General features: G+C 36.3%; 1 protein-coding gene across 1 annotated transcript in view; it reads right to left on the reverse strand.

Annotated features, from left to right (window-relative positions):
- Positions 1 to 26,265, reverse strand: part of LOC134528958 (uncharacterized) — a 267,148-nt gene that overhangs the window by 201,617 nt on the left and 39,266 nt on the right. The window contains exons 8-9 of the mRNA XM_063362626.1: positions 6,604 to 7,020; positions 3,003 to 3,074 (exon numbers count right to left, since the gene is read on the reverse strand). Coding sequence (XP_063218696.1) covers positions 3,003 to 3,074; positions 6,604 to 7,020 — 489 coding nt within the window. The remainder of the gene's footprint in view (positions 1 to 3,002; positions 3,075 to 6,603; positions 7,021 to 26,265) is intronic.

Here is a 26,265-nt window from a genome sequence, read left to right on the forward strand (position 1 = left end):
GTCCCGCTGTGAGGACGAAGAGCCATTAGTCAGAATTCAAATTATATCTTTGAAATGTTCGGAGTTGTCATAACTTTTATTGTTCGCTCCATTATTAATATTTAATGGTTTTGTATATTGTCTTAGAGTTTTTTAATATCAGGGGCTCATAATGTTGCACGGTTTATTTTGATGAAGAGAAGAGCCCTCTAAAAGTTGGTAATTTTTCAGCATTCTTGTTATAATGCACATACAGTTCATTTTTACTTTGAATGTAGAGGAAATTAGTTGTTAAATTTTGAGACAATAAGTAATTTATGGTCCTTAGTAGATATTGCTGACTACATTATGTTTGATGTTAATTATGAGTATTAATTTTATTAATTTTTTAATAGTATTCAAGTTTTAAATGCGAATAAGAGAACATGTGGAATGATGTAGTAAGTTTAATGTATCGGTTATGTTTAACATTACTGAGAATAAAATTGCTTGCTTCGTAAATTATTGTTCTCGGTTCAAAACCTATCCCACAGTTGTTCCCCTAGCGGGGGCAAGAAATGTGAAGACGAATGTCGAAAGACTATGTGTAGCAAATTAAGCAGCTAAATTTCTGAAACTATTCACATGTTATTAGACTAATAATAGCTACATAGATGTAAAATTCTAGACTAATGTCAGGTTATAGTCATAATAATGGCTAAAATTTAATTTAAATATGAATGCTCTAGGTCTTATATTCTAAGACACTTGGCATATGTACTTGCAAATAAGAATGTTATAAACAATACCAACATTTTTAATCGAATCTTTATCGTGGTTTAGAGACCTCTAATCATGTTTTTAAATTTCTATACATATTTATAAAGTATACACTACCTGGTATGACATACAGTTTATCTTTTAGTTTGGAAAATTAGGTCGTATAATGTATGTCCGAGAACTGGTGTCCACCACCTCGGATTATGATGTCACGGCCGTATCTGGAATGAATTTTACCTTGACCCTTGCGTCACTTGGATGACCATGACTGCGGTTGCCATATTGAATGGTCTTGAGCGTGATTAAGTATTAAAGGAAAAGTTATTATAAAGTTATTAAATTATTAAGTTATTAAGTTATTAAAGTTATTATAAAATTATAAAGTTTTATTAGTTATTACCTATGCGAATTCATGGACAATCATTTCGTAACAAATAATATTAATTTAATATTACTTTAAGTAAACATAGAGGTTATAGCCTACATGATATGAAATAATCAATCTAATGGACTATAATAATATTATAGTATTATATATAATATTATAAATAATATTATAGCAATATGATAAACAAATTAAATGTATTCATATATATCTGCTTAAAGCACAATTTATATAATCCAATAATTAGTAATGTCATTGATAATTTCAGTCCTCGATGTGCTGCATTCACTGAGAACACATTAATCACTTATTTTAAGGCACTAACATTGGTATTCCCATATAGCGAAGCTCACACAGTGACTTCAAATTTTTTAACAATAATACTGATAGTTATTCCAAAACCCAAATTTTAAAACAATCTCATACTCCACAGTATTTATAGCACAAAAGTATCAACGTACCCTGCTGATCGATATACTTTGCAGATTTCCCATTTTATGCTTCCGGGTGTATAAAAAACTTAAAAATAACTGTTAGTTAATGTGCCCAATGTTTTAAACCTGTACGCTTACTTTCCTAAACGAGGCCTGGACTGGACCATATTTATATGTATTTCCCCCACCCCTATCGAGAATAGGCCATGGGGGGCTCGTCCAGTTTGTTTCAGAGCCAGTATCATTCACAGCTGACACCGAAATTTTCCACGACAAAACGACACATGTAAACCCGAGTTACGGCGCTATTACCGGAACAGGCTACGCCACTAGAACATCAAATTTATGAGTGCTGTGTTCTGTCAATGAACTCTCTGTAACCAGTGAAACGGTGTGTAATTAATCAGTGTTAGTAGCGTCAGATTGGCTCTAACACACTGATTAATCTTTGCCTGAGCCACGAGCCTACTGCCTACAAGCTACGTGGCGACGTTATATTATATAATTTCGATGTTTGTATGTAAGAAAAATTAAAATTATCCAAACTTGATTTCCATTTCTTGCGCCAAGCACAGTGGAGCGTGAACAGTCCCAAGTATCATTTTTTCTGCTTCCTGTTTAAATTAAAGTAAATAAATCACATCCAATAAGCTGGTGCATACAGCTGTGTGTGTTTGTTTGTGTGTTGTGTTATTTTACAAACCTAATGTCAATGTTAACCTATATGGCATGTTCCTCTTTTTGTTACATCACATTGTGGAAGGCTAGGGTTTAAACATTTGCATCATCAATGGAGTAATGTTGTATTCATGCAAGACTATTGTCTTGCACATGAAAATTTAAAGGTACTATTGTCGTTGCACAGCTTCCCTTTAGTCTGATTCTAGGTCTGAATTTTTTTTAGGGAAAACAAATTGTGTGCAAGACATGTTTAACCACATGCTTTATTTCAATTTTGCCCTCAATGTAAAACTAATTTGACTCATGAATCCACCTGATGATCCCTGGCGTGCTTTTAACATTGATATTTTTGGCTTCCTGACCCGCTTCCAAAAGGATAATTTTAATTACATCAGATATACTCTTTCATTTGTAATTTAACTGCCTCTTCGAAATATGAAGGCTTGCACTATAATTAAGGAATTAATGGAACATGCCTGGAGAACATATGGTGCATCTGCCATGCTCTAATGGATAATACCATATATTTTTAATTAGTATTGTATCAAAACATGTATTTAATGGGCTATTAAACTCATCTACAGCAGTTATTTCCCTCAAGGTAACCAATCTGAAGGAGTTAAAATAGTGCTTAAGAGTATTATATTTTTATCATATATATCATAAGCTGATGGATGTTGAACTTGAGTTATTTTTTAATTAAGAGTTCAATTCCTCCATGCATTCAGTATTGGGAAATCCCCTGTCTTGGGGCAGCAGCTTACCCAACTCTCTTGAATGTGTAGGGCTTGCCTCCCCTGGACTCGTCTCTCGATTGCAACTCCCTGGATGCAGTTCTGGAAAAGTTTCATGCAATGTCGTAAAAGCCCGCAAGTCCATAGCCGCGTGATACAATGCATCCACAAGAGACCATGATTTTTCTGTTAATGATCTTGTGAAGATATTTTGTACTTTTGTCCTGAGCAGACAATGAAAATGTAAAGTTGATACCGTGGTACTGCGGTCCTTTTAAAATTAAGAGATTTTTGTTTGAAAATACAGTGCTTCTTGAAATGATATGTTCTAAGTTAAAAAAGGCCCATGTTGACGAAATTTTCACTGTTGTTGTTACCTCTTTTGTAGAGCTGTTGGTTCGCTGCTCGCTCCATTGCATTTTTTCAGTCGTTTGTGCTCCTAATTCCTTCCCCCTCCGACTCGATGCGACCGAATATCTGAAGAGATTCGGTCGTCGCCGTCGTTCCTGCATCGCCACATCGTGTGAGAGCCCGCGCCCAGTACACCGGTACATTGTTGACCTGGCCGATTGACCCTCTGCCTCCATCGCCTCGTTGGTAGCTGGACAATTGTCCTACTACCTGCATCAGTGAGATTTGAAACCACTGAGTGATGCCCACCGGCACCTTTGAAAGGGCCTGCCCTAAGAGTCGCCAGGTTGTCACTTCACTTTGCTGCCGTGTTGGCGAGTACCCATCAAACGAGAGCTAGCTGAGCCAGTTTGAGACGTTTGCGGTGAACTTTCAGCCTGCTTCAGCTCTTTTCGTCTGTCGAGAGATAGCTGAGCACGCACGAGATGCTTCCTGCGTCAGCTCTGTTCTCTCCCTTATCATATTGGTCCAGAACTGGTCTACAGCCTCCCACCTGCCAGTCTTATTGTTAGCTCATAGGATGTCTCCCTACCCGCCTTTGGTATGGGTAATCTCGGCGTCTGCCTGAACAACCTGCCCTGTGGCCTTCTTTCAGTCCGTTCGAGATTATAGGTTGTTCACCCTGTGACCAAAACGCCCGCTTCACCTGGGCACTTTGCGAGTATCCACGCCTGCTAGTTGCATGTCCCGCCCACCTTCCTGGTACGCAGAGACACTGCACGGCTGTTGAACTGTCTGCTGGAACTGTCACTTCGCCTAGAAGATCCCCTGATTCACCAGTCTCAAGAATGTTATGTTTCCTTGTGAACTGTTGAGTCTGAGATCGCAATATCTCCACTCTTCAGCTCTGAAGACAGTTGTCACTATGTATCATCTAGACTGTGTCTTTTTGAATATTATCTGTTATTTTTCCCTCTTTTTGGACTTGCTGAGTCTAGCCGTGTTATTGACGTCTCTATTTATAAAATGCATGGACTGATATGGGCAAAGAAGTTGCACTGGAGCGATCAGTTTTAGAAGATATTTTGCTGTTTCCTAGGGGCGCATCGATGTTCTTGCATTTACCCTTCATCCCCACCTCCTCTCAATTCACTCGTTCACTCTTTGTTTCTTACCTTCCCATCACTACAGTTTTTATCTGGTGTGGCTTGCGCACTCAAAATGCTTAAAACAGGCTGCAAGCGCTAACTCGTTCTTAATATCGTCAGTCTTTAATAAGTGTCTAGTTGTTCAGGTGCTGCAGTTTGTGTGTAAGGTGGCAAAACAGAACTTTTAATTTTGCCATTAACATTGGGTATTTAGTGGTCATACCATGTAATTTAATTTGTAATAACACTTGACTGCTTGTATAAAATCCTGTTCGGCTATCCACCTTCAAAATGAAACTTTTTATTCAGTTTCCTTTGGCTTGATCTGCTTTTTTTAATCTTGTTCATTCTTATTTCCTTTTTGGAATGATCAGCCCCTGCGCGTCGCTTTACGAGACTCCTCGCTTGGACACTGGGTTTTTCCCTGTTTTCAGGAATAGCTATTCAAGAACATCTATCTCATAAAGACTGATTCTTCATTCATTTGGACTTAGTTTTTTTTCTCTAATTGATTGTTGGTATTTTGCGCTCGCGTGAGTTTCGGACTAATGTAATTTACCCCCTAGACAATATATGTACAGTCATATAGTATCTTATTGTTTTGAGTATATTTTGCATTAAATTTTTTGTAACTCATCATTAATGTCTAACCATGTCCAAATTTGTACGTGAAGTGTTTTTTTGCTATTGTATTCTGAGCCTTGTGTTGCTCTAGCGTTCTGTGTTTTTTTGACGTATAAATTTTGTTGCATTTGCACCACAATGTTAAAAGGGACGATTGCTTGCATCGTTAATTTACATTCTTAACTTACATAGGACCTACCTCAATGTTGTCTATTTTAGCATACAATTTTTGGCAAATAGCCACCTTCTGTTTTTGCGCTACGTTCTTAGGGAACTTGGAATTTATTGGGGACTCTAGTCTTTCCCAGTACGTTTCAGTTTCATGAATCGCTTGTCAGGTATTCTTTACTAGATCGGATCTATGTATTTTATCTACACTTTATTTTTGTTGTTTACGATAGTCAGACGCAGACGTGTGTATTTAGGTAAACGTTCACATTCACCAGTCTTGAGAAAATTTGAAATACAGTTTGAAATCACAATTACCAAGGATGAAACACCTCTAGCGCTCCTAAAAACTAAAATTAAAAAATATCCAAAAAGCCTGTAAAACTTTTAGCGTTGGAGTTAAGGTGGTTTTGTGTGTTCCACCAACTGCATTTATTTTTGAGGATAATCCTATGTGAACATTAGGTATATATAAGGAACTGGAAACTAAAATGAAACCTTCGAAATTCAATTTAAACTATGCTATGTTTGAAAAATACTCGGGAATAAAGTGGTTTTTTTTTACAAAGAAAGTGATAAGTGTTATTGAAGGAAAACTAAAGAACGTTTCAATAGCTAACGTAATAGGATCACATGGCTCAACTTAATTAAACTTCAATTCAATCTACCATATGGTAATGTGGAAATAAATATTTAAAAAAAAAAAAAATTTCAAAGCACAAAAACATTGCAATTGTGTTTATAACTATTTATTTATATATTTAAATAAAATTCTCAAACAATATATGATGTAACGTGTAACACGTTTTATGAGTCTGATAAGCGATTTTTTTTCCCCTTCACATAATGAAGCAAAAATGCCGAATTTCTTGAAACATTATCTGGCTAAGAATTAATTTTAACATAAAGCTGTTAAAAATTTCCTTTATGAAAGAAACTTACAACAGTAAATATAAATAAATACATCAATTAAAACTAATTCTAACTATTGAGAACTATTTCAAGATTCAACTAAATAGCAGATAGCCTACATTTTTCTCACTAACGCATAGTATAATTCTTACTAAAGGAAGTAAAACAAGAAAAATTAAACAGAAAAACACTAAAATTACTTCTCAAAAATTTTAACAAAAAATATTGTATGCAAAAGACTCTCTGGGCAGTATATGATGGCCGCAGTACAAGTTTATTCTATAATAAAGTGTGTGTACTTCCAAAGTGCAGTACATGCATAACATAAAAGAACAGACAGTAAAAATGATGTGACTCTGAGGAAGCGTGCTTCTGTAAGAGAACCATGAGGGCCGCGGGTGGATCACCTGTAGACACTAGACACTCACCGATTGTTGAGCGCGTCTTGTCCAGCTCAGCCAGAATTCGATTATCCTGGTCGATCTTGGCCATGATGCGATCGATCTCGGAGTTGGCTGCGGCACCCGGCGAGGCGGCCTTCAGTCCCGGGGCTTGCATGTGCGCATGTGCAGTGTGAGCATGGCTCTGGTCGGCCACTGCGGGGGGCGCCGTTCCGGGAATTGAAAGTGGGAGTGAGTTTGGAGGTTGAAGCACAAGATGGCGGGAGGCTGTCACAAAATGGGGATTTGCACGGCAGGAGGAGGCGAGGTCTGCCACGGAGGAACTCTTCCACAGGGGCAGAGGCGGTCTAGAGTACGGAGCTGGCGGCATCGTGTTCATGCATGTGTTGGGAGTGTTGTAAGGGAACGTGAGGGAGAAGTGGCGCGCGCCTGCTACATCGTAACCTAAGGAGACAGAGGATGAGTAAGGCAGGGCGGTGGACATAAAGTTATTTTATTTTGCAACAGACAAACTAACGACTGAAATAACATTTATGGAAACTAAAATACAAAAACTCAAAACTAAATGTACAAAAATTTACATTCACAAAGGTCATGCAGGTGGTTACTCGGCGTTCTTAAGCTGCAAGCAACTAAATTTGCTGTTAATAAAGCAAACTGAAATAAATAAACAATTTTAACATAACGTATGATAATGATCTTAAATATGCAAGGACGTATCATAAAACATGCTTAAAATAAAACAGCTTCGGGATTTTACTGTACAGTTATCATTTTTTGTCTAAATTCACATATTTGCATTGTGAATATTTACATCAGTAACTTTACAAACATCACGAAACATCAATGTAAATATAAAAGTAGTGTAGTCTTGCTACACGGTTTTGTACACAATAGCTTAAGATGACTGAAACTCTCGGATTAAAGTGGATTCTGAACCACTTGTTCAAATAATTTTAAACTGAGGCAAACCATGGGATTGGTACTTATCACCACGGAAAACTTTTTTTGAGTCCATTAATAATAACTCACAAATATCGTATAAACTATGTCATAAATTTGATCAAAGTTGCGTCATATTTAATAATCAATGTATTATAATTCGTTGAAAGAAATTATGTTTAATCATTAAATAAATAAATAAGGTTCGTTAGTTGGCTCAGCTCAAAATTGTTTAAAACAAATTTTTGTTTTATATGTAGAATGAATCTTTCGCTGCACATATTGTGCCTGAGGCCTCCACAGTGTACATGCACATTCCCACAGAAAGCCGAGCACCATGCAGTGGCATGACCGTGCATGAGGTGGTAACACGTCATGCTTCAAAGACGTAGTGCTCACCTAGGTACCATCAACAAATTTTACCAACACCAAATTAACTATATTTAGTTGTATTTCATTCCATCCTATATATAGTTCAGCTCAACACTGACTCTGTAACGCCAAAGAGATATGTATACCTTGGAGACAAGCGTATCATGAAGCACAATTATTAGCCTACTCAATAGATAAGTGTATAAAATAAAAAATGGAAATGTAACAATAGAGTAACGATGGAAATACAACTACATAAGAGGAACACGCCTTAGTTATTAAATTTAAGTGTTTGTTATATACATCATTTTTCAATGGGCACCTTAGGCGCGTTACGAATAAGTAACTATGCTTATAATTACTATAAAGGCTTACATCTCAGAAAGTTTAGCTCTAAATGAAAAACTGTGAATTTTTTTCTTTTTTGGAAATAAAAGTTTGCGTCACTGGGAATCTTTAAGCGGTATTTTGTACTTATTCCCTTTCGAAAATCTTTGTTTCTATTTTTTTAAATATGCTTATTACTTTGACGTTTATAAATTTATTAAAATACGTAGTTATTTTTCTTTTATGTATATGATGTATGTTTGTATGCCCGAAAGTATTTATTGGCTGATTTTCTTTTTTGTAGTTACGCCCTTTTGATTTGTTATATTATATTCTTCTTTTTTGTTAAATTCATTTCTTGCTGCTAAAATTATCGGTAACCTTCACAGATGCAATTTATATAGATATATTTTTTTGTAAAATATTTTTTATCAATTCATATATATCAGAAATAATTAGTATATATTAAATTAAAGTGTTTGTTACAGTCATAATTTTTCAACGGGTGCCTTAGGCACCTTACAACCTCATAGTTTTATAATATTATATTACAACAAAGACAGAATACAAAGTGAATTTTTATCGTGTACACAAATTTGCAGACATAATCATATAAAAAATAACATTATCCTCACGTATAGATTCAATCCCGGCTCTTTAACAGAAATTATTTTATGAATATCGTGGTATTTCATTTCGTCTTCTTTTAATATAAATGCAATTTAGCCTATTGAACATAATATTTCCTGCAAGTAAAAAAGATATTTCGCTAAGAGTTGCTCCACAAAGAAAAAAAGCGCAATGACAGAATGTGATGTAATATTAAGAAATTATACAATCATTTTTTTTAATACCTGATCCCTACTTATCCTTTTACAGTTATCTTAAGCTTAATGGGGTAACATTATTTCTTCAGCCGACACAGCTTACCTTAAAATTGGCTGTAGTAATTTATTCATATATTATGCTAGAAACCAATACGCATATTCCTTGCACATGTTAAATACAAAGTTTAAATAAAGATACAGTAATAGGAGTTCATAAATGTTCCTCGGTAGCGGCGGCAATGGCCACATTATTTGATTATGACGTAAAGGCGACCATAACTCAAATTTGCCCAAATTTGCCGAAAATTCTCCAAAAATTCGGAAAAATGACTAGTTTAAAAAAATTCGCCAAAAAATTTAAAAAATATAAATTTTAATTTCATACGAAAAATTCTACTTCACGGAAAAATTTCCCATTTTATTCCTTAAAAAATGTCAGAAGCTTGAAATGTGACCAAAGAAGCTGAATTTCCCCAAAAACAGCCTCCAATAAGCCTCTGGAGCGGAGCTTTGACCTTGACCTCGGTTGCCATTTTGGATGACGTTACATTCGCCATCTTGGAAATTCGTAAATACTAAACTAAATTTTCAGGAACTAATTAAAATTTCAAAAAATTTATTTAAATATGAATTCAATAAAATGTAATAACAAACTCACATTATGAAGTCCTCAGTTCGAACCTAACGAAGGCAAAATAAATGGCGACGATTCCTTCCTCCATGGAGACTATCAGCCAAATGACCTCCCACCACTAATGCCAAAACAGAAATTACGCCAAACAGTATGAAATCAAAGCGGCCAACTTAAATCTAACATCACTGATCTGCCATATTGTTTTCGTCGGCTGGGATCGCCAAATCGGATAATGTCACAGTCACTTTTTTCGATTCTGACATCACTTCCACAATCTTGTGTTCGTCTGCTGGAGGTTCCCATCTTAAATTACATTATGGCGGCCATACTATATCCGTCTGCTAGATTCTGCATCTTGGAGACATCACGTCCTTTTTTTTTTCGATTCTGATGATACAGCAACCATTTTGTTTTCTTCTGTCGGAGGTCGCCATATTGGATGACATCACAGCCACTTCTTCCGATTCTGACGCTCTAACCACCATCTTGTTTTCGTCTGTTTGAGGCTGCTATCTTGGATGACATTAAGGTCGCCATCTTTTTTTCGTCTGCTAGAGTGTGTTATCGTTATATTAGTAAAATTTTTACCCACAACAGTGCAGTATTACCAGACAGTAAACTGTTTCGATATCCACCATCTTGTCAGCCATCTTACCATCCTCCTGAAAATCTTTAATTATTAAACTAGAAATTTTAGAAAAATTCGAAAAATCGTAAAAAAAATACTTATTTATTTACTGATTGATTCAATCTATTCCTGTCCTGGTTTTATCCTTGCTTGGAGCAGAAAAGTTTATTTCAGGTAAACAATTTTTTAAAAAACATAGCGAAAAATACTATAAACCGCTTATATTCCTCGTTCATCAGCCACCAGTAGGTCGCTAATTCCATATTGACAGCTATCTTGAAAATCTATAATTATTAACCTAGAAAATCGGAAAATCATTTTAAAAAACATTTTAAAAATTTTCCTATTAATGAACGGGATTAATTCGATTCATTTTAGTTCTTAGTTTGATCCTTAGTCGATGAAAAATTTATTCTATATTTTTCAATTTATTCAGAATTTTTTTTTTAAAAAAAATTGGAAAATTTTGGCGGAGTTTGGCAAATTTTGGGCAAATTTTGGGTCATTGTAGGCAAATTTTGAAGTTCAAGGTTAAAGTTCAAAGTTAAGGTTATCCAAGATAGCTGCCGTGATGTCACTATCCAAGATGGCGGTTGACTCCTGGCTCCTCAGCCTGAAGCCTGTCTCCTGATGCCCATTTAAATACTACTCGAATAAATTGCAATTTGGCAAGTGGAACACATCTCAATGAAAGACTAAACAACATGCTACAAGATTTATTACTAAATGTCCCACGAGGATATAAACTGGTTGATGTACCGTAAAGTAACATTTACTTTCCAATCGTCGCCAAAAGCGCACATGAATTCGTCGTTAGAATCGTTGATCAGCGACATCGCTTGGTGAATTTTTCGAAACGCAGAAATTACACTTCGTCTGCAGTTGAAGCGATGGTCTTTAAGGTTTGTGACACCAGACAGTTATAAAATAAATCGCATTGGTGTGAAAAAGACCAGTTCTCTATCAGACATCGGTGCATTAACAACTAACAGAGTAATGTTTCTTCTCAGTAGGACGAGTGCCAAATAAATATGGAAGACAAAATTCTCAACATGGAAGACCCACGTAATTTTGATGACAGCATTAATAAAATGGAACTGCACTAGTAACAGCCTTTCCTGCTCACACCATATGCCCTATCTTATGAAGTACTCATCGCTGTACAACATCAAGATATATGTACTTTGCCTTCACAGTTGTTTCTACTTATTAAAGGCACGCTGACAAAATCAGATGGCACGCATCCGTCAACAACGACAATATCATGCAATTGTATTCTTCACCTAATCGAGCGCATTACAAATGTACTCAATGATGTAGAGGTAGACCAGGAAAGAGATGTGGGCATAACATCTGCTTTGAAAAATTACTTTTTGCTCATGTTGAACCAACTTTCTGATCCAAAGATGGCCAGCTGGACCCAAAAAGATGAATACAAGCTACCTGTTTATGCCGAAGAAAAATTCAAAATTTGTGTTCCTCTGCCCATGCTTCTTGGATATTTTGAAGACTACAAACATATACTCATTCATTTGAAACGAGAGCTCGTACTGTTCCTAGCAAACATGCACATTAATGCAATTGTAACTGCTGCAGAAAACGCACAGAATGTATCGCTAACACTAGTCTATTGAGTGACCTATTGAGTCTGATCTATTACCTACAAAAACAGCAATTTCAACTATTCTACAATATTGGGAGCCCTGACTGCAGCAACGTCGATGACAACACAGATCCCGATGACAAGAGCTGTAGAGATTCCGACGGCAACAACGCTGACAACTCAGAGATCGCAATAGAAGTCATACCCAGCACTAGAAGGTACTTTAATGTTTGCATTGTCTTCAGCAGCAGTAAAATAAATTACTAAGGAAGCAGCAGTAAAATAAATTATTAAGGAAGCAACAACTGACCTTGTTCCATCACCCAACTGCACGCAATGTGACATAATTAAAAACTTGATATTTTGCGATTATGTAATACACGATTGTAACGATAAATCTGAACACATTAAATAGCAGTGTAACATGTGCAGTAGTCAGTTTGTATGCTACGGAATATTAAACACACTCATCAGAAATTGTAACTGATTGGTTGCATATCCATCAAAATCAAACTGCATATTCTGTGGCAAGACTTTTGAGCACAAGTTCAGTGCGAGTCATCATGAAATATATCACTGTAAATCCGATTAAGATGATAACTTTATGCTGTGTGTTGTATGTGGTAATCGACTGCCATGTGAAGATTACATGCCCAGATATGTAAGAAGGTTGTAGAAATCGGGGAACTCTAGTAAATTGCTTGTTTTAAATACTTAGGTTAGAGAAGAAATAATGTAATAAATTTTTATTTGTAATTTTGTTGCTTTATTTCTCGAACCTATCACTTTTTTTAAAAAAAGTAAATTGACGTTATCTTGAATTGAATTCGCTTTTTTTCTTCAGTCAAGGATCGAACCAAGGACAGAAATCACTTTAATCAGTAAATTAATAGGTGTGAATTGATGATTTTTGGAATTTTTCCCGAATATAGGTTAATAATTACAGATTTTCAAGATGACCGACTAATGGTGGACATTGAGGTAATTAATACTACTGCTCTCGAGGAGGTTAAAATTAAACTAACATGGTGGCAGTGGTCTTTTGCAGACGTAAAGAAAATGGTGGATTGAATTTGGTATATGCATTGGAATAAGTGGTGGGCGGTAAGTCTGTCGTTTGGTTCCGTGGAGGAAGAATCCATTGCCATTTTTTTAATTTTCCCTCACCAGGTTCGAACCAGGGACTCCGAGTTCCATGACGTAAGTGCGTTTTCCAAATTAATTTTTTTATAAATTGTTTTTAAATATATGTTTTTAATAATTTTATCTTTTTTTAAATAGTCTAGTTAATAATTACAGATTTTTAATATGGCGTCCATAACGAAAATTGCTACGGTGACATAATTCAAATTGGCGGAAATTTTTTATTAACATTGTATTTAAAAAAATCGTTTTATAAACTTTAAATTTTAAATTGCTACGAATTAGAAAAGTTTAATAATTTTATAATTTTACTTTTTTTTACAATTTTTTGATTGTATTCATTATGCACGAATAACTTTTATTATGCTTACTTTATGATAAAACTTCATCTTAGGAAATATATTTATCAAAGTGTAATCTTATGGTAGCTAGTAACTTTAAAACTATAAAAAAGTTTTAAACTATAATTTAACTTCATTACTTAAATTTAAGAAATACCTCACTTGCAGATGATTTTAAAATGCTATTAGTTTCTCAAGTCCTTTCATACACTCACATATCTTGGAAGACTATTAAATTATACCCATGTTGAAAGGACTCAAGTGTTAGAAATAAACATAATAGGAGTACTTGTTATATTTCCCAAATAGTAGTCACGTAAATCCTCACAGGCAAAAATAAGGTCTGGCACAATGAAGATAGGCATAGCACCATTAGAGTATAGCTATCCAAGGTTTACAAAACGCAATTAAGCACAACGAAATATATCAAAACTAATGTAGGAGAAATGCAGAAAGGTATAACAAAGTATTATATTTTTGGTGAGCCGCCTTTAGGTAAAGCACCGTAGGGTAAACGAAGTAAAGGAAAGTGAATTTAGGCACAACGCAGCTTTCTTGTTATAGCTCAGAATAATTCCATTTAATGATCATCTTCGTAAGGCAAAATGCAGTTATGGGGTCGCAATAGGGCACAACGATGTTAACGCACAACGCCATTAGGCACAATGGCGTCTGGCAAAACACTGAGGGAAAACATCGAGAGCAAAACACAGTAAGAAAGCACTTTTAAGGAAAATGAACTAGAGGTACTAAAAGTATATAGTTAATGTGCAACTACTCCACAACCACTAACTACGATTCTCCTAATTTCAGTTTCCACTTGCCGCATTTCCCCTAATTGGGTTATATCTTTATTTTAAGGAAATCGCCCTAAGGGGAAAGGCAACCACTCCCCCCCCCCCCCTACCCAGGCCTATCCTCCTTGCTACATAACTTTGGTCGTCGCCAGAGCTCTCCTTTCGAGCTGTCTCTCTGTCTCGCGCGAACCATTAGTCATGTGTCACGGTTTTGGATGTCCTATGTTTAGTTAAAATACCAATCTTCACCGTTTGTGAATGTTACAACTATTGTAAATGAGCAAAAATCAAACAAGTTTAACACTTCCCATTTCTGTAAAAAGCCAATCTCAGCGCTGATTCGTACACGCCGTCTCCCGATGCGAGAGGTCATGGGTTCAGTCGCGGGTGAACTTGTATCGTGCCAATTCGTAAATAAATATGTCAAAATCAACCAAAACTGTCAAATTAAACAAAATAAAGTCAATTACATGTCAAAAGTACGGTATGTTTGATCCGTTTTTGATTAAATGTGACAAATGAACTGTTCTTTAATAATAAAAAAATTACGGTACATAACTAAACGAAATATTGCATTTTGTATTTTACTTACACGTTAATTTTATTTCAATTTTTAAAAATTATATATATTTTTTTTATTTTGAGCTCAAATGTAAGAAATAGTTTTTCAGTAAATAATCATAACAATTGTTAAACAATGTAATGTGTATTTAATGCAAATTGCTAACGTAGGTAGTATTGACGATATTTTTACAGACGGACCTATAGGCTAATAAAGAAGTCCGTTTTAAAGTTTCATTAAAACACAAATTTCGAGACGTTTCGGCCGTCAGTGAGTGTGGGTATCTGTTTCCCGCCAGGCAGCGTCGGTCACACTAGGCAGTCGTGCGTCTGTCTCTTTCCATCGAGGGTCGCGCAGCCGGTCGAAGGCGGGTCGCGCCGATTGAAGACACGGGCGTTGGTCAAGCAGTCTCGCTAGGCTACTTGACTACTGGAATCCTAGACTACTAGACTACTAGACTACTAGACTGCCGAAGAGAGGCGGCAGCACAGCACTGCCTCGCAATCTCGTCTGGGGGATGTGAGATAACGTAACATGATGAAGTCCGTGTCGCTGCCGTCCCCCTTTCGATATCGATTCTATCGTGGACCACCCTCGGAAACTGAGCGGAAATAAGCTTTCTGCCATCACTCGGATCTCCAAATACTTGCTTGCCCTCTTCGTCGGCCGTGAAGAATTTTTCGGAGGACGAATTTGCGTGCGTACAACAGGTGGGTCTTACATCTACATCGAGGTCATTGTAAATGGGTGTTTATGAAGAAGCTGAATAAGGCCACTTTAAATGTAACTATTTTAAACTAGTTTTTCTAGAAAAAATATTATTTTTTTACAACCTCTTCAACAAATTTGAGCTCTTAAAGCAAATAAAACTGGAAACAAAGTTGTTGGGTGGACTAAACATCTGTAGGAATTCCTTGTTTAGAAAAAAAATGCCACAACCTTCGCCACACCAGGTTCCTCATCGCTGTGTTGACTTAGGCCTGTCCAAATTTGACTTAAGTATATACGTATACGTACTTGTCCCTGGAATACTTCCATTTAAAGACAAATTGCCATAGTAAAAAAACGTTATGTAGGTTATACTTTATACAACGTTTAATTAATTAATAACTCGTTAAAATCTTTTTCACTTTACATTTTACTGGTAAATTCGTGTGACAACAAAAAAAATGACTAATTTCGGCTAAAAAAAAATTTTTGAAGTTATACTTCTTTAGGCGCGTTATGAAAAAAATTATGAGAGTGAAATTTTAAGATGCGCGCGCATCACTGTAACACAAAATTAACAGGTTGAAGCTGCCCGCTAAATCGCTCATTAAGTCTCGAAAAAAAGCTACCAACAAAATAGAAATAGAACCAATATTAGTCGCGCATGTTGGCACGCTCGTCGCCTCTGATCACTGTTTTTATATTTATAATATTTATCCACATGTTTCTAGTTTCTACATTCACAACACGTGTTTTAGTTTCATACAAGTGCGAATTATATATGTGCTAATAAATTATATTCAGTAGTGATTTAAATTGAATATTTTGATTAATATTATTTACTATTCGTAAATATTAGTAAAAAAACTGTGCCTTTATACTTTTTCAAGTGCTCCAATATAATTGAGGTTAACTATCCATATGTATAATTTATTGATATGAATTAAAATATTATTATTTAATATAATTAATACTAAATATTATCAATGTAGCTATTAATGTAAAATATTTATTACTGTTTATTTAATATTTACAAAATGAAGAAATAAATTTAATAAAACTTTTAATAAAAAAATTTGTGATAAAAATTTAAATCAAACATAAAATTAAAATATTAATTTTTAATATTTATTATTAAATTGAATAAATAATAAATATTTATAAAAAATAAATAAACAAATTTAATGAAAACTTTTTGATAAAAATGAAAAGTGAATATTAAATTAAGAAAATAATAAATTTTTAAAAAATGAATAATCCTAAATTATTTTTTTTAAATTTATTATTGAATTTATTCATGTTCTTTTAAAATATTAAATAATCAATAATAAATATTTAAAATTAAGAATCTTATAATATTTAGTACAAATTATGTCATATAAACATTTTATTTTTTTAATTTTTCAAATTTAAATTGAACTTTATTGACTGTGTTGACTAACTTTTTCCAGCCCTTTTTGTTTTTTTATTGTAATTAATTATTTGCATGCAATTAAAAACTATTTTTAATGATGCCAAAGAAGTATAACTTCTCACGCGCGTACATAAGTACACGCACCCATTTTTTAAATAAAATGTATGTGTTGAATAATAAATTGTTAACAACCTGTTCGGCTGGTTAACTTCGGACATGGCCTTAATATCGGTTACCTTGGTTACCTTCAGGACATGTAATGATGCAGTTTAAGTCCCCACCGAAGATTTAACAACCATGCCCTTGGGGAAAAAAAAGGGGGGGGGGGGGCGAAAGTAATCCGTTTGATGAATCGGTTTACATTCTCTGTAAGCATTTGAACCGGATGGAGCGTAAACATTCATAGCAGTGACGTCACCAATCCGACCCGCTATGATTGGTCCGGGTGGCCGAATATCTGAGGGTGCGATTTCGCTGCAATTGGCCACATTGACGGATGGCAGTAGCGGCGAGCAGTTACCCATTGATCGGCCGTATTTAAAGGCGAGGTTATTTCGGACAAAGTGCCGGGCAGGCCACAGCATTGGGGGAAGCCTTCTTTTCACAGACGAGAGAGCCAAACGCCCGATCGTGCATCTTCGGTTTTTTTTTTTTTTTTTTTTTTGTTCATTGTAAAAGGTTTGGTTCATTATAAATACTTTAAAACATTGTGGACGGTTGATTTGGTTAGGATAGCTACATTAAAGATGCTGCTGTGAAATCATGTAAACGGTTTCCTAGCCCTGGATAGCTACATATTAAAAAAGTTATTTGCTAAGCAACCATAAAATGATTTTACAGTATTTTTAATGTAGCTATACTTACCTAATATAACCAACCATCCACAGTGTTTTAAAGTATTTATAATGTAGCTAACCTATCCTAATCGACCGCGAAATTTAATGCCACACCGGTTTATACAATGAGATAGAACGGAAAAAAAAAAAGCGAGCATGAACTTCGGGGAACTTCGGGGAACTTCGGGTTTGGCTCTCTCGTCTGTGAAATGAAGGCTTCCCCGGCATTGGTCGGGCACCAGTCGAGGGCGGCCTCCGTCGCGTACAGAGAAATGTTTATTCTTCAGTTCGTTTTACGTCTTTATTTTGATGTGTAACATCTCAGCTCCCGGTACACGACATTTGGTAGCGGTAACTTCGTGACAGGAACGGAAGTCGCGTGGAACGTGAACATGTAACCGCGGTGCTGCCATCTGTGGCGGATGACGCAAACAAAAGTTCACAAAGCCAAAGGTGAACTTTACAGTATTAAGTGCTTAATGAATTTTAACAAGATTCCTTGTCGAAAATCAGGTCTAAAGACGGAGTTTGAATTTTTTCAAGTCTTTTCTGCTTTTATAGGAGCTGTTTCATTATGTACGTAGTTAAATATCGGTTTGCAAATAAAATGATTCAATAATCTACGTAGTTGCTCCAGAAACAAATTCTAACAATGGGTGCGGAACTAAAATTGAGATTAAGAACTGTATATAAATGTAATAAACTTACTTATATGTATGCATCAATATCGGAAAGAGATACCTACTATGCTAAATATATACATATGTAGCTTCTTTTCCTGGTTTAGATAGACGTTGCACTCTGTTAGTAAGTTGGAATAGTTTTGCTTTACAATATGCCACAAAATTACTTGAAAACAAAAAAAATCAATAATTTGAGTCTAAACAAATCAATGGAAAATTTTAGCTTTTTCAAATTACTTTTATCTTTACTACAGATTAACTTACACCATTTCCTTTTTTTTTTTACAACAGTTGAGTCTTTAAAGTCTTAAATAAATATAGTATTATTTTTCTTTGTTTTTTCATAATTTTAAACACTGTAAATGTATGTAAATTAATTTTCTAACTGAAGAATTAATCTGCAGCAGTGTGCATTATGCCAGAGATAACACACCACACATCACACACTCTCAGTCGCGGCGAGCAGTTTGAGAGAAATACAGACGTCACTGTTAGTCACTGCCAACCTTCGTGATCAGCAGTTCCAGCGAAATTGTACATTAAACCTGTTGGGTAATAATTGCTGTATCTCTAGCAGGATCTCCAGTATTCGTGTGCACATTAAACTGATGAAAATTCGGAAATACAGATGTTGCTACTTCTTGCAGAAAAACTGGAACTCCTTGGCAAGCTTGTGCGGCTCTTGTCGTGAGATCAGATGCAGTCACGTGACCATGGCGGGAGTGGGGGGTGACCACGTGACAGGTCACATTACTTGAAAGTAGTACCGGCGTGTATTCTTCCGCTCGCTTTCTGCACTGTTCTGGAAAGGCGGAGAGGCCCGGGCTGGACAGTATATAAAGGCCTGCTCGGGCAGACTACAGACAGTGAGGTTTATTGGAGACTTGCCCATGGGGAATTTATGTCTCTTTGTGGATATTTGAAATTTTTGAAATTTTCTAAAATGAAAACGGGAATTTTTTTCCAAAAAAAAATATAAATTTTTGCCTCAAAAAAGGGAAATTTCTTGGAATTTAGAAAAAATTGTAGCCATTTTTGTGGAATTTTGATTAAATTGAACACCAAAAATTGCCGCTTTGGCGTCAGAGGTCGGTCAGTGTTTGATCCCACCTCACACCTCGCACCGCCACCAGCGCCAGAACATCAATTCCTATACTACTAACGTAATATGCTGTTTTCGGTCTCGTGTTTAATGGTAATGGTTTTATAGTAAAGTTCTTTAGCACAGTTCTTTATCACAGTTAATATGAACATGTTTTAATTGCACAAGTTTCCACACTAATATAATATTTTATGTCTCATGTTCAAGTCTTAGGTTGATTATTGATGTTCTTAAAGATATCGAAGTCTGTTGTTCTGGAGTAATTTGGGCTATAATATTTCATAAAATATGCATTTAAAGGTAGCCAAATATTTTCATTTTTTGAAGATTAACATTTATGGATCTAATAATGTAGCTAACTTTTATTAGGAATTTCAAAGTTTTTTTTCTTTTTCGTAATTGATGTTGATCAGTGGTTTTGTATATTTTCTGTCTATGTTTATAGTTGTGTAACTGGGAACGCGTGGCTGAGCTGCAGGAACGACTTTGCACACAAGCGACAGAATATTTGTCTATTCATCATTTTTTGTGAATTTTGGAAGTTACGATTTGCTGTTAATAAATGCTTTTCTCACAACACAGTTTTTTTTGTGTTCGCCAGTAGTCAACCCCTTGTTACTCCTCTGGGGTGGGGGGGACAACTTTTTTGATTGTCCGAGTGCACCCGAGTCGTCAATGTTGTCAGCTACGAAGATCTGTGTCGTTCCAAAGACCAATGAACTGTCAACTTTAAGTAAGTAAACTGATATATAATCACCCCTCGTTACGACTGCCTGAGGGACCAAATATTTGCATGCATATTGCTACGAAACAGTTGGCCAGCTCGGCAGCGGTTCTCTGGGAAGGGAAAGCCTACCATTCTTTCACAAAGTCTTACCAACACACCCAAATATATATTTACCTTCGTGTCACTTCGGATTTATTCTAATTTATAAAACGCGTGTGACTATTAAAAGAGGAAAAAAAAATTAAAAAAATTACAGCAAGTAACTTTGTTACATCAGTTTAATACCTGTCGCTTCGCGACAGGTTCTGATTTTAAGGTCCCCAAGCTGTTCGCAAGCACAGCAGGGATTCGCGCATGGCGGCGCCCACATGCAGACGTTAAAGGTTGGTTACATGCAAGGACGCAAATCTGTGGGTTTGTCAAGGGAGACCCGCGCGGGGTTTGAACCGACACAACTCATCTCTGGATAGGGTGCTTGCATGTTGTATATATACTACCCATAGTTTGGCCTATATTTAAGCAATAAGCAGAAAACTTTATAACATACAGAAAGTTTCCCATATAAACATAGTTTTGACATTTACGTTTGTCCTGCCTGCCCCCCCCCCCCCCCCAACACACGCGTGATGTAACGCCCATGATTACATGTTAAGTTCCAAAAAGATTAAGCTAGAGAAAGTAAATATTCGGGCGTGTTGAAAAGACTATGTGAAACGAATGATTCCCCTTTGGGAAGACGGGAAGAGCCTACAGGTTACACGCATGCGTGCGCGTGGTAGCTGACTCGCCTGTCTGGAATGCGGCGGTTGTATAGACACCCCCCCCCCCCCCAACTCACCCATCACACCAGGCGCGTCACGTGACACCACACCTGGCTACCCGTGGTATGTGACTCATGAGTCACTGGTCCGCTCTTGACGGCAGAAAGCGTATAGAAAGGTTTAGGTCGCCACGCACGCACAGTGCAATCGGCACACTACAAGGTATTTCGTCGGGCTTTCGGGGAGGGTAAGTATAAACGCCGACCGACCAGTGAGGCAGAGTTGGAGTTGGAGTTGTTGGTGAGTGAGTGAGTTGCGGCGAGTTCTCCAGCTGCGAGCAACTGTGCGGCGACTTCGTGGGAGTAGAGGAAGACCTGAGGTGACATCGGTGAGGCGGAGTGAGTGACGCGGTGCATGCGAGTGAGTAGAGGGGACAGTGTTGTGCGGACACAAAGACAAACGACAAGAGGCGCAGTAAATTGTGTTATAGCTTGGTAGGCAGAAAACAGTGTAAATTTTTTGTATAGTAAAATATTCATTTTTATCGATAATTAGGACTATCCTTTCGAACCCTGTTTCCCCCAGTTCGTAGCAATATTGTAGGTTTCAAAATTGTGCTAGGTGTTTGATGGTAAGCCCTTAGGAAAAAAAATGACATTAAGGTTATGGGCATGCATTACCTATGTCTTTCTTTAGGGTTAGGTAATTTTATAGGTTGTTTTAATTGTTCATACATTACCGTTCCGAACATAGTTTAAGTCTTAATTTATTTTGGGTTGAGCATAAGTTATTTGTTTATTCAACCTATTTTATTTTATTTCATTCGATTTATTGCTATAGGGTAAACCGAGGTAAATTGGTGATAGAGGTAATTCGGTGATATTTCTGCCATCGCTGCTCGCTAACAAGCCTGTAGAGGAAAAGCTTAAAAATTTTGTCGCTAGATAGGGTACAAGTCTAGCTTCGCAGGTCACTGCGGGCAGAGTGCTCTGTTGAACGCTTTCGAAGACACAAGAAAAAAATGTTAGTACCGTTGAAATATTGGCTTGTTGTGACGCACAAGCAAAGTGATTTCTTATGTTTGTTTTTTTCAGCAGAAATAAAGGTATTTTTTGATGCAGCAACGTGGAAACGTTTAAGTACATGTGAATCTTGTTTTTCAGTGCAAAAACTTTTGATGATTGATCTTTACATTTTCACAAAACCTTAAGTTTTAAGAACATTTTCTTAGCATTTGAAGCTCCATTTTATACCCATGCTAAAATAATAGTTTTGAAATGCAGCTACATAAGCAGGCCAGACTAATACTAAGTATTTTATTTAAATATCATGTGTATTCTTGCTTATATTTTTTAGTGTGAACGCTTTTTTGCGATCAGTCTTATCACCAAATTACTTGTTATCATCAAATTACCTGTTATCACCAAATTACCTATATCGTCAAATTAACTTAGCTAATAAAATTCCTCCAGTACTAAGCAAATCAGTGAACAAACATAAAACAAAGGAAAAGTCTGTTTCTGGAATTCAAGTGTATCGATCATACAACCACAGAGACCTTATTGAAGCAGCTGAACTTGTGACTGAAAACAATTTTACAATTTACAAAGCAGCAAAAGAAAAAAAGTCTCTTGGTCCACGCTCAAAAGGTTTTTAAAAGCAAATCCCAACCCAAAGTTGGTTGTTAGTTTGCCTAAAAGGGAAATACCTCATGCGCTTTCCATTGAATTAGATAAAAAAAATTGATCACTACATCATTGAAATGCAATAATTAGGGTTCGGACTAACTGTGAAATAAGTAGGAGATGTTGCTTACCGAATGGCAGAAGTGTGTGGTCGTGAATATTTTTTCAACCCACAGAAAAAGAGTGCAAGTTTGTGGTGGTGGGTAAACTTTAAAACAAGATATGGACTTACTTTACGTGTACCTGAAAATTTAGCTGCATACAGAGCATCCATGGGAAACCGTAATTGATCGATGACTTTTTTTCAAAGCTTGATTTGGTGCTGACAAAATAAGGAAACAAGAACATGAAAACTTTCATCTGGAATTGTGATGAAACGGGACTAACGTTCGTTGTTAATCCTAAAAAAAAATTGTCACTGCTGTTGGAAAAAGATACATTTATAAAAGGACATTTGCTGATAAAGGTGAAACTCATACTGTTTTGAGATGTGTGTGTGCTGATGGTTCTTGGATTCCTCCCATGGTTACCTACTTGTATTTATAAGGGTGTTCGATGGAATGATGACTTAAAACAAGACTAGTGTGGCTATCACCTAAAGGTTGGATAACTTCAGAACTGTTTTATGACTGGATGAAGCACTTCATCAACTGTATCCCGCCTCAAAGACCAGTGTTACTACTTATGGACTCTCACGCCTCCCATATCTCACCAGAAGTAATATCATTGGCCAAACAAAATTACATTTGTTTGTTTACATTCCCAGCACATATCAGCCACCTCCTTCAGCTACTAGACGTGGGAGTTTACAAAGCACTTAAGGTAGCTTAGGCTGAAAGTGTCGACGAATTTATGAGGGAATCATCAACAAAACCAAACCGTACTTTGTTTCATCGAATGATGACCCCTGCTTTTGTAAAAGCCTTATCATGTAAGAAGAGCAGGTTTCAGAAAATCGGGAATTGTGCCATTGAATCCCGATTCCATAACACATGCAGCACTCGCTCCAGCCAATTACACCGAACGTGCTCAAAATGATGAAGTTTCCCATTCTGAGGCAACTGATACAACTTAAAGCGGACAAGAAGCTTAATGTTCAGGGGAGAAAGTGCTGATTCCCTCGATGAATGCGAGCCAGGCATCATTGGAAGAAGCTGTCACTGGCATTTTGAAAAAGCCTGTCTTTAACCACAAGGATCAGCTGACAACCCGAAAAACAAAGAAAAGGGATTCCTCAACTAAATGTTTAACACCCCCAGGTGAAGATGAGGGATTCAAAAAGAAAAATAAAGTTGGGAATGAAACAGTAAGAAGGAACACAAAACTAAATTCAGCAACACCCAAACCTACAAACATTCAGCCAGAAAGTGATTGGTTGTGTGGGGTTTGTGAGAAAAGTTATTCCTCCGATTGCAAACAAAGAAATGGTGCTAAATGGGTCCAGTGTTGTTTTTGTTTTGTACCATACCACGAGATGTGTCAAACTTCTGTTGATGACACAACCTGTTATATGTGTGACAACTGTGCCCAGTAAATAATGTAGAAATTGGCTAAAACTTTTCTGTAAAAAAAAGTTTCTTTACAATTGCTTTCTATATAAACATTTTGATACAACGATGATTATTATTACGTTTTATGAGGCGGGGGGGGGGGGGTTAAATTTTCTAATTAATATAACAATGTGTTTAGTAATTATGTCCAATTATGAATGTTAATTATTTAAATCCTGGATTGTGAATGTACATGTATGCTTTATAAATGTAAATTTAAAAGTGTGCTTATAAAAATTTATATATTATTTTTTTAATGTCATAACAACATTAAGTTCGAAGTTTATGTGCTACTGTGTGTATATTATGTAACATAAATATGATTTGGCTACTGTAGAGAATTATATTTCTAAAATATGTTTTGTCACCAAATGACCTCGACTATATCACCAAATTAAATATGTATCACCAAATTACATCAAAAAAGTGTAAATATTAAAAATTGATTTCAAATTCATTGTTTAGAGTATCACTTTTCTATAAGGTTTAACATACGAACGAAAGTGTATATTAATACATCCTGTTGATAAACAATTTATTTTTCAACATAGATTACAGCCATTTATCAATAATTGTGAAATATCACCAAATTACCTATTCGGTCACTCTAGGTAAATGCACATTTTATAATTTAAAGCTATCAGGTATTGTATTTACCTTAATTTGGCTACGAATGTTTCGCTATGAACCATGATATCTCAGCTTTTATCAGGTTGGTATTTCACATTTCAGAGTCTTAAACAATTTCAACCATAAAAATCTAAAATTTATTAACTAAGCAGTGCCACTTTGAAGTCATTTTGGGCACTTTTAAGTTTTTTTTTAATTTTCATGCAGCTGGACATTATTAATATGGTATATATTTATATGCATTTTAAGTTTAGTGTTCTTCTCTTTTCATAGTTCAAGCCCGTCGGCCTGAAAGTTTTTTTTCTTTGCTAGTACATTCTCGCTAGGCGTCGGTCGCTTTGTTCCTCGTTTTGTCAGTGCGCTGCATTCCCACTGCCTGTCGTCCAATCGGCTTCGGCATCACGTCACTTTCCCGCTTAATTATCGCTAACGCAGTTTGTACTCTGCCCGATCCAATCTTTTCCCATGCTCGTCGTGGCTACGTACTTTTCCGCAACTCTGCAGCGGTCCTGCTTAAGCATATGTATAGCTCCACTCGATTTCTCGACTTTATTTCTACCGAACGACCCGCCCCCCCCCCCCCCCCCTCCCCACCTCCCTCAAACAACCTCCAAATTTCTTAAAACTATAGCTTTTGAACCGCACTACGCCCCGGACTACTTTAGACCTCCAGCAGAAGGACTTTTACATTTTACATCTTCAGCATCCTTTTGCTCCCGCCAAGCCTCCAGGACAACTGATTCTTCCTTCACCGCAGCCAGTCTACCTCTCTGTGCTGACCGGGGTCTCGTTTTTTCGGTGGTTCAGTGGACAATTTGTTGAAATAATATGTCGTCTACTCATGAGGGATTTTATGCCCAGCAGACAACTTTCTTCGTCCGCTAAAGTAGTATTACTGGTCGGCTATCAAATTTTCGTCGCCTCGTGTGTATGCGTGTGGGTTTGTGTGTTGTTGTTATTGCTCTCCGCACCAACATGGCAACTTGGTGTTTTCCTGTGCTTCAGCTCAATCTGCCTCTTACATCTTGAGAAGTATTCTGAACACACATAACTGTGGGTACTCCGACCTCCGTACTCCGGTCCACCGGGTTTCAACTGCTTTTCCGGATGGCTTTCCATATGCTAACTTCCATCGAGTCTCCAGAATAAGCCGCCATACCATCTATGCCGTGTTCCAAGATGCCATGATGCTCTACAGCTAAGGGAAATATAACCTATTCTTCTTTACCAAAATAACTACGAGCACGTAAAGTAATTTGGTCAGACTTAAAAATATATATAATTTAAAATGCTAATTTAATTTTAATTTATCTCTAAGGGATATTATTTTCAAAGCATTCAATATATTTTATTTGGCAAATAGTCATTATAAATACGTCGTAATTTTATATGTATGACAAGTAAAATTAAAATTTCA

Source organism: Bacillus rossius, chromosome 2 (genome assembly GCF_032445375.1).
Source record: "Bacillus rossius redtenbacheri isolate Brsri chromosome 2, Brsri_v3, whole genome shotgun sequence".
NCBI lineage: Eukaryota > Metazoa > Arthropoda > Insecta > Phasmatodea > Bacillidae > Bacillus > Bacillus rossius.